This window comes from Canis aureus, chromosome 23, assembly GCF_053574225.1.
Source record: "Canis aureus isolate CA01 chromosome 23, VMU_Caureus_v.1.0, whole genome shotgun sequence".
Taxonomy (NCBI): domain Eukaryota; kingdom Metazoa; phylum Chordata; class Mammalia; order Carnivora; family Canidae; genus Canis; species Canis aureus.
Window position 1 is genome coordinate 26,830,195 of NC_135633.1, and position 12,088 is coordinate 26,842,282.

At 37.6% G+C, this 12,088-nt stretch overlaps 1 protein-coding gene across 8 annotated transcripts in view; it reads right to left on the bottom strand.

Moving 5' to 3' along the window:
- The window catches only part of FAM168A (family with sequence similarity 168 member A), a 186,436-nt gene that overhangs the window by 55,250 nt on the left and 119,098 nt on the right, over positions 1-12,088 (bottom strand). For all 8 annotated transcript variants that reach the window (XM_077866946.1, XM_077866945.1, XM_077866944.1 and 5 more), the window contains one exon: positions 8,457-8,544. In XM_077866946.1, the coding sequence (XP_077723072.1) occupies positions 8,457-8,526 (70 nt within the window). In that variant the 5' untranslated portion in view covers positions 8,527-8,544. The remainder of the gene's footprint in view (positions 1-8,456; positions 8,545-12,088) is intronic.

Consider the following 12,088-nt stretch of genomic DNA (forward strand, 5'->3'; position numbering starts at 1 on the left):
TTTTTTTTAGAAAAATTATACATTTCTTTATATACACAGGCTTTTTTTCCCCTAAAATATCATTAAAAGCTTTGGTAGAGAATAAACACTATTTATGTCATATGCTCTTGCCATTATAATGCTGTTTTATTTATATACATATTTCGTTGCATTTTATAAATATTGTTATTACAGAGAAAAATAACAGAGCACATCTATTGTGAATTAATGCATATAACAGAAACATATTAACACTTCTTAATGAATGCCTCATCTCTCTAGGCTACTAAACACCATTTATTCTTCGAGATGTAAATTAAAAGTTCCCAATCCCCTTCTCCTTCCCTATAAATTTCTTCCTGTAAGTTCTTTATACTCATTCATTAGTGTCAAATTTTGCTGGAAGTATTCTTAATTTATATTTCTCCTTTTATGAAAAAAATGAAAATTTTATAAAATCCAGCTTTTTCCTTTCGAGTTTTCTTATTTTTAAAGGGTTTTTTATTTACTTATTCACAAGAGACACAGAGAGAGAGAGAGGCAGAGACACAGGCAGAGAGAGAAGCAGGTTCCATGCAGGGAGCCTGATGTGGGACTCGATTCCGGGACTCCAGGATCACGCCCTGGGCCGAAAGCAGGCTCTAAACCGCTGAGCCACCTAAGGATCCCCATCTCTTGAGTTTTGATACATATTTTTCTCTAAGTTTTTCAAAATTTTGTTTTTCAGGTCTTATTTTCAACTCTGATATTAATTTTGACATATGGTATAATGAAAAAGCTAGACTATTTTCCCCCAAAGTTTCTATTTTTAAAGACAGATTTTCCACACAATCCCTCTTCTAACATAATAAAGTCTTATATACAATAGGAAGAGTATTTTTCTGGCTATTATATTACTAATCTATCTATTCTTGTACCCTTACTTCACAATTATTATTTTTTATAATATTCTCCATATCACATTTTATTTTTTTAAAGATTTATTTATTTATTTATTTATTTATTTATTTATTTATTTATTTATTTATTTATGATAGAGAGAGAGACGGGGGGGGGGAGAGAGAGAGAGAGAGAGAGAGAGAGAGAGAGAGGCAGAGACACACACAGGAGGAGGGAGAAGCAGGCTCCATGCCAGGAGCCTGACGTGGGACTCGATCCCTGGACTCCAGGATCGCACCCTGGGGCAAAGGCAGGCGCTAAACCACTGAGCCACCCAGGGATCCCCCATATCACATTTTAATTTTTGAAGCAAATAGTTCTATTTTATGATAATTTCTTTAAAAAAAAAAGAATTTCTTTTGATGTTTTAGTATACTCACAACAAAAAAATTCCAATTTGGAATTTATTTGGATTTGTTTTTTCATTGTATTGAACTAAAATTTTATTATTTTATGTACTTTCAAGAGAATTCATACTCAAAACTGGTTACTTTTAGAATATTTACTGCCAATGCAAAAACTTTATGTGTTTTTTTAATTATCCAAAACTTCTTTTATGTATCATAAGTTTAGTCACATATATCATTGATAATTCATAACTACTTAATAGTTGTTATAATTATGAATAAGATCTTATAATCGGTTTATAGCACTATAAGAACACTAGGAACAGTGAAAGGAGTAGGTATTTAAAATCATAAAGACCTGAGTTCAAATCTTTCCTCATTTTTAGGAGTGATATACACTGGCCAAGTCTTTTTTTTTTTTTTTTTGAAAGACCCCATTTATTTATTCATGAGAGACACAGAGAGGCAGAGACACAGGCAGAGGGAGAAGCAGGCTCCCTGTGGGGAGCCCGATGCAGGACTCGATTCCAGGACCCCGAGATCACAACCTCAGCGAAAGGCAGATACTCAACCACTGAGCCACCCAGGTGCCCCACACTGGTCAAGTCTTATGACCTGAATTAAACTACCAATTTCTTTAACAGTAAAAGATGAGTACTTATGGGGGTTTATGATTAAGAAGATTATAATTAATATATAAAAAGTACTTAGCATGTGTTTGACAAACGATAATCCTCTTTAATGCAACCATTACTGTTTCTAACAATAACAAATGTTTGCTTTAATGCATTATATTTTGCATTTGTCTACAAATTATCTTACATGGGTCTTCTATTTCCCGCTATGGAGAAGATAACCTGAAAATCTGCCTACTACAAAGCACCTGGAAAAGCTGGATAAGTATAACAAACATTTCATGTTATATAACAACACAGGCAGAGCTGAGAGTCTAAGAAAGAAAAAGAAATCCCCAGTAAAAAACTGAAGAAACTAAAAATCAGGAACTCTCATAGCTGATGTTGAACTGCCGTGGGAAGGTCTTTTGGTTTGGGCAATTAAAGGGCTTACTTTTTATAGTCACTGGGGGTGAGAGATGAAGCTTTGGGCCCTGGAGAGGCCATGAGTTGGAATTCAAATTCCCCTCCAAAGAGCTCAGATCCTAGAGGAGTCATATGGTCAGCTTAAAAAAAAGTTTTTTTTTTTTGTTTTTTTTTTTTTTGACTCAAAAGTACAGAATGACAACAGGAAGCTAAGACTAAAAAAGAGTTTCCCTAAGAATTTGAAACTTTGGCTTCTGTGAAATCTGTATCTATATCAATCTACTTGTCTGGAGTTTATTTTTCCTATGTGGTCCTAGAATCTACAGCAGAGAAATTAACTTAAAACATAGTTTCAGACTTAGGACAGCCCGGGTGGCTCAGCGGTTTAGTGCCATCTTCAGCCCGGGGCCTGATCCTGGAGACCCAGGATCGAGTCCCACCTTAGGGTCCCTGCATGGAGCCTACTTCTCCCTCTGCCTATGTCTCTGCCTCTGTCTCTATGTCTCATGAATAAATAAATAAAATCTTAAAAAAAAAAAAAAAAAACAGTTTCAGACTTAGAAACAAAAACAATCCTCCCTCTCTTGCTTGGGAGGAGTACTCATCTAATTCTTATAACTATCCTATGAAATAAATAATATTATCCCAATTTATGAAAGAAATTTAAATTTAGGGAGGTTAAAAGCAAGTTGTCCAAAGTCACCTAGCTATTATCTAACAGAGCTGGGATTTGAATCTGGTTGTGGTTCATTTGATCAAAATACATTTACCAAGTTCTATGTGTCAAGCAGAAACAAGGTTCATTTCCTTTCCAATATATTACATTGCCTAATCTTTTTTGAGCAAATCAATAGATAAATGCAACTGCTTTCTCCTTTCTCAACTTTAGCAATTCAGGGAAAATGAAGGCAGCCAGGATCACAGGAAACCCACAGGATTCCCCTGGGTTCTGTCCACTAAAGTAGCTCAGTCCTCTCTGCCAAAGGGACTTAGGTTGTTGAGACATTAAACAGGGAAAAAATAGAGCAACTACTGCTCAGTGGTTCCTGGTTATTGGAATTAATTTTATCAGAATAAACATATAATAATTTTAGTATACAGTAAATATTTCCAAACAGAAATTTCAAAACATTTACTATTAAGGTTAAATAGGGATAATAAGGCTGCTGCGATAAATACAAACACATGAAATTGAAAGTTAGTGACAATAGCTATAGTTCTATCAGGCTTAACTTCCAACATATTTCTGAATGTTATTTAGGTTGCCTAGCATTGAGAAAATCCTGATTTACAAACATAAGTAGCTGCAACTATTGTTTTTTTTTTTAATTAACATGCATTCTTAGAAGCTTAAGTTAACACATTGATCATCTTATGTGTATAAAAATTGTTCTAAATATTTTTAAACATTTTAATGTTCAATTTTTTAAAATTAAAATTCAATTAGTTAACTTATTATGTACTATTAGTTTCAGAAGTACAGGTCAGTGATTCATCAGTCATATAAAATCCAGTGCTCATTACATCACATGCCCTCCTGAATGCCCATCACCCAGTTACCCCATCTTCTCACCCCCCCTTCCCTTTAGCAACCCTCAGTTTGTTTCCTATGATTAAGAGTCTCTTATGGTTTGTCTCTTTAGTTCTAATTATTTTAAAAAATCAAATCACATACTTGAGGAATTTCTGAAGCATCACCTTAGTGTTCTTATAGAACAAGTACAGAACAATCAGAAAAAGAGTTCTCTGAGATCCCTCCAGTTTCAGTATAGGAAGTTATACAGAATACACAGTAAAGAGCAGTTATCAGAAGGAACCAGTACATTCCATTCACTGCCAATGGCCATCTTCTGGGGCAAAACTCTCTGCTCCCCACCCCCCACCTCCAAACCTGCCATCAAGACCATTATTCATCTATTTTTTTGAGCGTTATTTTCCACTTTCCCTTTTTTCAAATTTATTTTTATTTATTTTTAAAGATTTTATTTATTTGACAGAGAGCATAAGCAGGGGAGCAGCTGGCAGAGGGTGGGTTGAAACAGTCTCCCCACTGAGTGGGGATCCCCATGTGGGAGCTCAATCCCAGGACCCCAGAATCATGACCCGAGCCAAAGGCAGATTCTCAATCAACTGAGCCACCCAGGTACCCCTCTTTTTTTTAAATAAAGATTTTATTTATTTTCTTAAAAGATTTATTTATTTGAGAGAGAGTGAAAGAGCATGTGTTGCCAGCGAGCATGGGGGGCAGGGGTAGAGGGAGAGGGAGTGAGAATTTAAGTAGACTTTGCACTTAGCACAGAGCCCAATGTGGGGCTCCATCTCATGACCCCAAAATCATGACTTGAGCTGAAACCAAGAGTCTAGTGCTCAACCCAGGCTCCCCAAGATTTTTTAAAGTAATCTCCACACCCAACATGGGGCTCAACCCTGAGATCAAAAGTTGCATGCTTTTCTGACTGAGCCAGCCAGCTGCCTCCCCACTTTTCCCCTTTTCTACTCTTTACTCCAGCTAATCTCAAGTACTGACTATACTCTGACCATACCTTCTTACTTCCCCATGTGTTTATTCATACTGTTGCCCTCACCTTGGATTTATACTCACTTTATTTTTGAAGGCCCATGATATGCTAAGAACCATGCCAGACAACCTAAATACATTTTCTCATTTACTTCTATTATCATATATATTACCCATCTTTATTTATTTGTAAATAATAACATTTTTAAGTGCTTACTTTGTGTCAGATATTACATGCTCAGTGCCTTACACTAGCTCATTTAATCTTGATAGCAGCCCTAAATCAAAACAGTATGACACTGACACAAAAGTACACATATAGATATCAATGGAACAGAAGAGAGAATACAGAAATAAATACACATTTACATATTTATATGGTTAATTAATCTATGACAAAGGAGGCAAGAATATACAATGGGGAAAAAGTCTCTTTAATAAATGGCACTGGGAAAATTGGACAGTTATGTGCAAAAGAGTGAACTTGGACCACCTTCTTACACCATACACAAAAATAAAGTCAAAATGAATTAAAAATCTAAGCATGAGACCTAAAACCATAAAATTCTTAGAAGAAAACATAGATACTAATCTCTTTGACACTTCCCATTGGAACATTTTTCTAGATATATCTCCTAAGGCAAGGGAAACAATTTTAGTATATGTTCTGCTAAAGTGAGCATGGGCAAGGGAAACAAAAGCACAAATAAACTATAGGGACTACATAAAAATAGAAAGTTTTTGCACAGTGAATGAAACCATCAACAGAATGGAAAAGCAATCTACTAGATGGGAGAAGACAGCTGCAAATGATACATCCAATAATAGATTAAAGTCCAAAATATATAAAGAACTTAGACAACACCAAAAAAACCCAAATAATCCAATTAAAAACAAGCAGAGGATCTGTCCAAAATATATATAGAACTTATACAACTCAATACCCCCCAAAATAAATTATCCAATTAAAAATGGGGGATCCCTGGGTGGCACAGCAGTTTAGTGCCTGCCTTTGGCCCAGGGTGCGATCCTGGAGACCCAGGATGGAGTCCCACGTCGGGCTCCCGGTGCATGGAGCCTGCTTCTCCCTCTGCCTATGTCTCTGCCTCTCTCTCTCTCTCTGTGACTACCATAAATAAATTTTTAAAAAAGTTAAAAAAAAAATGGGCAGAAGGGGCATCTGGGTGGCTCAGTCAATTAAATGTCTGCCTTCAGTTTGAGTTGAGACCTGGGAGTCCTGGGATTGAGCTCCACATCAGGCTCCCTACTCAGCAGGCAGTCTGCTTCTTCCTCTGCCCTCACCCCTCTTGCTCATGCTGCCCCCTCCCCTCTGATAAATCTTAAAAAAGAAAGAAAAAAGAAAAGAAAGACTACATTTTGGGATGCCTGGGTGGCTCAGTGGTTGAGCGTCTGCCTTCAACTGAGGGCGTGATCTCAGGGTCCGGGATTGAGTCCCTCACGTGGTTCCTTGCAGGGAGCCTGCTTCTCCCTCTGCCTATGCCTCTGCCTCTCTCTCGGAGTCTCTCATGAATAAATAAATAAAATCTTAAAAAAAAAATGGGCAGAAAATTTGAATAGACATTTTTCCAAATAAGACATAAAAATGGCAAATAGACACATGAAAAGATGCTCAACATCACTCACCATCAGAGAAATACAAAACTACAATGAGATCTCATTTCACACTAAAATAAAAAACACAAGAAACAACAAGTGTTGGTGAGGATGTGGAGAAAAAGAATCCCATGTGCACTGTTGATGAGAATGTAAATTGGTAGACACTGTGGAAAACAGTATGGAGGTTCCTCAAAAAATGAAAACAGAAATATCATATGATCTAATAATTCCACTACTGTGTATTTACCCAAAGAAAACAAAAACACTAATTTGAAAAGATATATGCACCCCTATGTTTGTTGCAGCATTGTTTGTAACAGCCAAAGTATAGAAGCAACCCAAATGTCCACTAACAAATGAATAGATAAAAAAGATGTGGAGGGTATGTGTGTGTGTGTGTGTGCACAAATGGAATATTACTCATAAAAAGGAATGAGACCTTATCATTTCCGACAACATGGATGGACCTAGAGAATATTTCACTAAGTGAAATAAGACAAAGAAGGATAAATACCACATGATTTCACTTATATATGGAATCTAAAAAATAAATGAATAAACAAAAAGCAGAAATAGACCTATATATAAAAAACACAAACTGATGGTTGCCAGAGAGGAGCTGGTGGGGGATGCAAAATGGGTGAAGAGGAGTTGGACATACAGGCTTCCAAATATAAAATGAATAAAAAGGATAAAAGGGACAGCATAAGGAGAGTCAACGATATTGTCTTAGTGTTGCATGGTGATAGATGGTAGGTATACTTGTGGTGAGCATAGCACAACAAAATAGACTTACTGAATTAGTATGTTGTACACCCAAAACTAAAGTAATATTGTATGTCAACTATACTTCAATAAAACAAAAAACAAGAAACAAAAAAAACAAAAAACCCTAGAGGGATCCCTGCGTGGCTCAGCAGTTCAGTGCCTGCCTTCGCCCCAGGGTGTGATCCTGGAGTCCGGGGATTGAGTCCTGCATGTCAGGCTCCCTGCATGAAGCCAGCTTCTCCCTCTGCCTGTGTCTCTGTATCTCTCTCTCCGTGTCTCTCATGAATAAATAAATAAAATCTTAAAAAATTAAAAAAAAAATTAAAAACCCTAGAATAATGAATAAGTGGTAAAAATGAAAGAAAGAATACTAGTAAAAATGAAAGAAAGAATACTATTGCCCTCATTTTATAATGGGAGTACCAAGGCTCTGGAAGGTTAAAAATTTGCCTAAAGCCAAGTAGAGAAGAGAGAATGCTTCCTGAAAGAGTGCTGTCTGAGCTCAGAGCTGAGTTCTTAAAGAATAAGGTGAAGTTGTCAGGGGACAATGGCATTCCAGACAGAAAAACAACATACACAAAGACAGAGAAGTAGGAAACAGCTTGGTATCAAGTTCAGGAATAAGATCAGTCTTCAGAATCAGCAGACCTGGGTTCAAATATCTATTTTTGTTTTTGTTTCATGGTCTCTTACTGTTGACTATGGTTTTCTCAACTGTGAAATGGTGATAAGAAGCTGTACCATGAAGAACTGCTTTAAGGGGGATCCCTGGGTGGCTCAGCGGTTTGGCACCTGCCTTCGGCCCAGGGCATAATCCTGGAGTCCCAGGATCAAGTCCCACATCAGGCTTCCTGCATGAAACCTGCTTCTCCTCTGTGTCTGTCTGTGTCTCTGCCTCTCTCTCTCTCTCTCTGTGTGTGTCTCTCATTAATAAATAAATAAAATCTTAAAAAAAAAAGAACTGCTTTAAGATTAAAATTAAACATTTGAAAGTATGTATCACAGGTCCAGGCCCATAGTAGGTACTCAATAAATAAATGTTACCTCTCTTCATTTCCCTTAGTTGAAAGTTCAATAATGTTTAGTTGTAAGAACTGGACCCTAGACATATATCTCTTCTATAAGTGCCAAGCATTATCAGAGCTTTTGGAGGCTCTGGTAAAGTATACCAAAAGTCATTTAGCATGTTATTTGGTAGTATCCTTAACCACCATTTTTCAAAATAAGAACTATTCTCACACCACTCACCTGTGTAGGCCATGTTCTTAGGGTTGCCATAAGGAGCCCCAGGCTGCACGGGGCTATAAACAGGGTTCATTGTGGAAGACTGAGGATCCTATTGAGAAACAAAAAAAAGAGCACCGATTATTGATTGCTCGTTTTGCCTGACATCAGCTTCCCCTCTACAACCTTCAATTTATACTCCGAGAACAACTCGGTACAGCAGAAAGAGGACTAAACAAAAAGCCATTTGTCTGTACTTGGCCCTATGCTATACATTTTGCTCATCATATAGATAAAGATACTGAGAAGCAGAGAGGTGATACAACTTACCTAATGTCAACCAGGCCTTCTGCCTTTCAGTTCAGAACCAGACCCATTCTCCCACAGGTGATTATGCCACTAGAATACTGTGTGGCACTGACCAAGTCACTTCCCCTCACTGGACTCCAATGTCCTGATGTGAAATTAATCAGTTTAGATTCTCTGAGGTACTTTCTAATTCTAAGGATGTTAGTCTAGGAGCTAGGAAAGGATGCACTTCTACTGCTCACCAAGGGAGCCCAAGAGCAAACAGTGAGCACATACACTATTAGGAAGAGCAGCAAGTATCTCACCAATTTTTTGCATCTGCAGAGGACATGATATCAGTTACTAGTAGAAAAAATAGAAATTTATTGCCATTGATCACTCTAATGCAAACAAGGAAACATAGCCAAGATCTCTTTCAAAATTTATTCAACGGAAAGATATAAACTTGGAAATTTGTGTGTAGTAAGTATCACCTGCACAAGTGCTCTGTTAATTATCTTAATGAAGCACAGTCTCCATTCTGATTAATGGAAAAATCTGTCATTAAACTCTATTAGCCAGCCAATTTGTCCCATCTTGTTTAGGGAACCATCTCCCACGTATAGGCCAACACATTTGAAAAACTTGTCTCTACAAATATATTATTTACACTTCATAAAAATCAAACAATTCCCTCCTAAGTAGGCTCACATGATGGATGGGCAATTTTTTAGGTCATTAACTTCTCTTGTAGCACCTCAGGATAGGAAACAAGTCAAATGTCAAGATAGGCAGTGAACAGCTGGCTTGATGACAATTGCTCTGCAATTAATTAAGTCTCTCCAGGGTTCTGGAAGGAAAGGTGAAGTAAAAATGAGTTCCTAAGGAGAGGAAGGTAGGGCGGTCAAACAGGCAAAAAGGGAAATGCTGCTGGTCAATTTCAGAGGCTTAGAACTTCCTGAAATGTACCCAATGGGCAGCCCTGGCAAATCACCCCAGGGCAACAGACTAAACTACTCCCAGTTGACAAATGAAACCAGAAAAACCTGACGAAAATTATAGGAGATATATATTTCAGCACACCTTAAGAAGAAAAAACCCTTGCAGCCAGAGTTATCCAAGAATACCACCAAGTGACACTCTCTCTCTAAATATAAGCATTCTCCTAACAGATACTGGGAGAATTAAGAGAGATCTCACAATGTCAAAATACACTGCAAACTGTCAGGTGGCATGCAGAGGTAAATGATGATGGTGATGATGTGACAACAGTAACAACACGGAAGACCACTTGTACATTTTCCCTCCTTGGATCTCTCTTCTGCCCAACTAGTTCTCTGCTAAATAAGCTAGGGTAAGCAAGACTGTGCTAAGCAGTAGAACTAGCCCTGTAAACCTCTGGTCACTCTCCTACTAGAAAATACCCTGTGTTGCTGATTGGGCAAGGTATGACCTTGCTTTTTATAACCAAGGAAATGCATCAGTTTTGGAACTGGTCTCCTGCTGCTCCAAAATGAGGCCCACACCCTCAAAAGGAGATTATGTCTGAGCAATACTCCATAACAGTATCAATTCCAAGCTCAACTAATGACTGACAGAAATAAGGTCTGCCAGGGGTTCAAAATTTGGATTAAGAATGTGATAGTCATGTCTGGGGAAGCTGCTCACAGAAAGAAAGGGTTCCTGGCTTTCAAGGGAAGGTCAATTTTTTATAAGAGAATCTACATACTGTTAATAGTTTCAGAGATAGGCTAAAAATGTGTAGGAAGTTCACAAACTCTATGATCAGGCGGATTTAGGTTCAAATCCTGGAACTGCCACATACCAAGTGTGGGGCTGGTGGCAAAGTCCACTGACCTTCCTGAGCTTCAGTTTCCTCTAGCCTTATAATGTAAAATAATAATACATTCTTATTAGAGCTCTTCTTAGAGCTGTTGTAAGATTTGGGTTTTTTTAAAGACCAACTTATTGAGGTACAATTTACACATAGTGAAACTTATTCCTTTTGGGTATGCAGTTCTTTGAGCCCTGAAAGATGTAGTCATATAAGCACTCCCCTACAAGTAAGATATAAAGCATTTTCATCACCCTCCCCCCAAATTCTCTCATCTTTGTAGTCAATCCCCTCCCACTGATTCCCAGCCTGTGACAACTACTGATCTGTTTTCTGTTGTTCTATACCTGTACACACATATCAAATTTCACTTTACAGATGAAAAAAAGTGATGCTGAGAAAAGGCAAATGAACAGTCCAAGGTCACAAAGCAAGTAAGGGCAGGGTCAAGACTAGCACCCCGGGCAGCCCGGGTGGCTCAGTGGTTTAGCGCCGCCTTCAGCCCAGGGCCTGATCTTGGAGACCCGGATCGAGTCCCACGTTGGGCTCCCTGCATGGAGCCTGCTTCTCCCTCTGCCTGTGTCTCTGCTGCGTTCTCTCTTGCTCTCTTTGTCTCCCATCAATAAATAAATAAAATCTTAAAAAAAAAAAGACTAGCACCCCAAATGTATCGAAGACCTAAATGAGAGAGCTAAAAATATAAAACTCATAACAGGAAAAAAAAAATACAAGCACAAATCTTTGTAACCCTGGATTTGGCAATGGTTTCTTAAATATGATGCCAACAGCATAAACAAAGGAAAAAAAATTGGTATACCAGATTCATCAAAACTAAAAACTTTTGTGCTTTAAAGGACACCATTAAGAAAGTAAAAGACAACCCACAGAATGAGAGAAATTTGCAAATCATTAACAGCTGACCCTTGAACAATGCAGGGGTTAGGGGCACTGAACTCCTCTGCAGTCCAAAATCTCATGTAATTTTGGACTCCCCAAAAACCTAACTACGAAGAACCTTCTGCTGACTAGAAGCCTAATAACAGAAACATTCAATTAACACATATTTTGTGTATGTATTACATACTGTATTCTTATGACAAAGCAAGCTAGAAAAAGAAAATATTAAGAAAATCATAAGGAAGAGAAAATTCATTTATAGTACTGTAAAAAATCCATCTGTCAGTGGATCCACACAGTTCAAACGTGTGTTGCTCAAAGATCAAATGAAAGGATAGGGGATTTGTACTTAAAATATATAAAGAACTCTTTTCTTAACTCAAAAATAAAAGGCCACTAACTCAATTAAAAAATGGCCAAAGGATCTGGACACTCATTTCTTCAAAAAAGTTATATAAATAGCCAATAAGCATATGAAAAGATGCAAATCAAAACCAAATGAGATACCACTTCACACACACTAGATGGCTATAATCAGAAAGATAACAAATAGTGTTGGGGAGGATGTGGAGAAATTGGAACCCTCATACAATGCTGGTGGGAATGTAAAATGATACAGCCACTTTAGGCAAGTCTG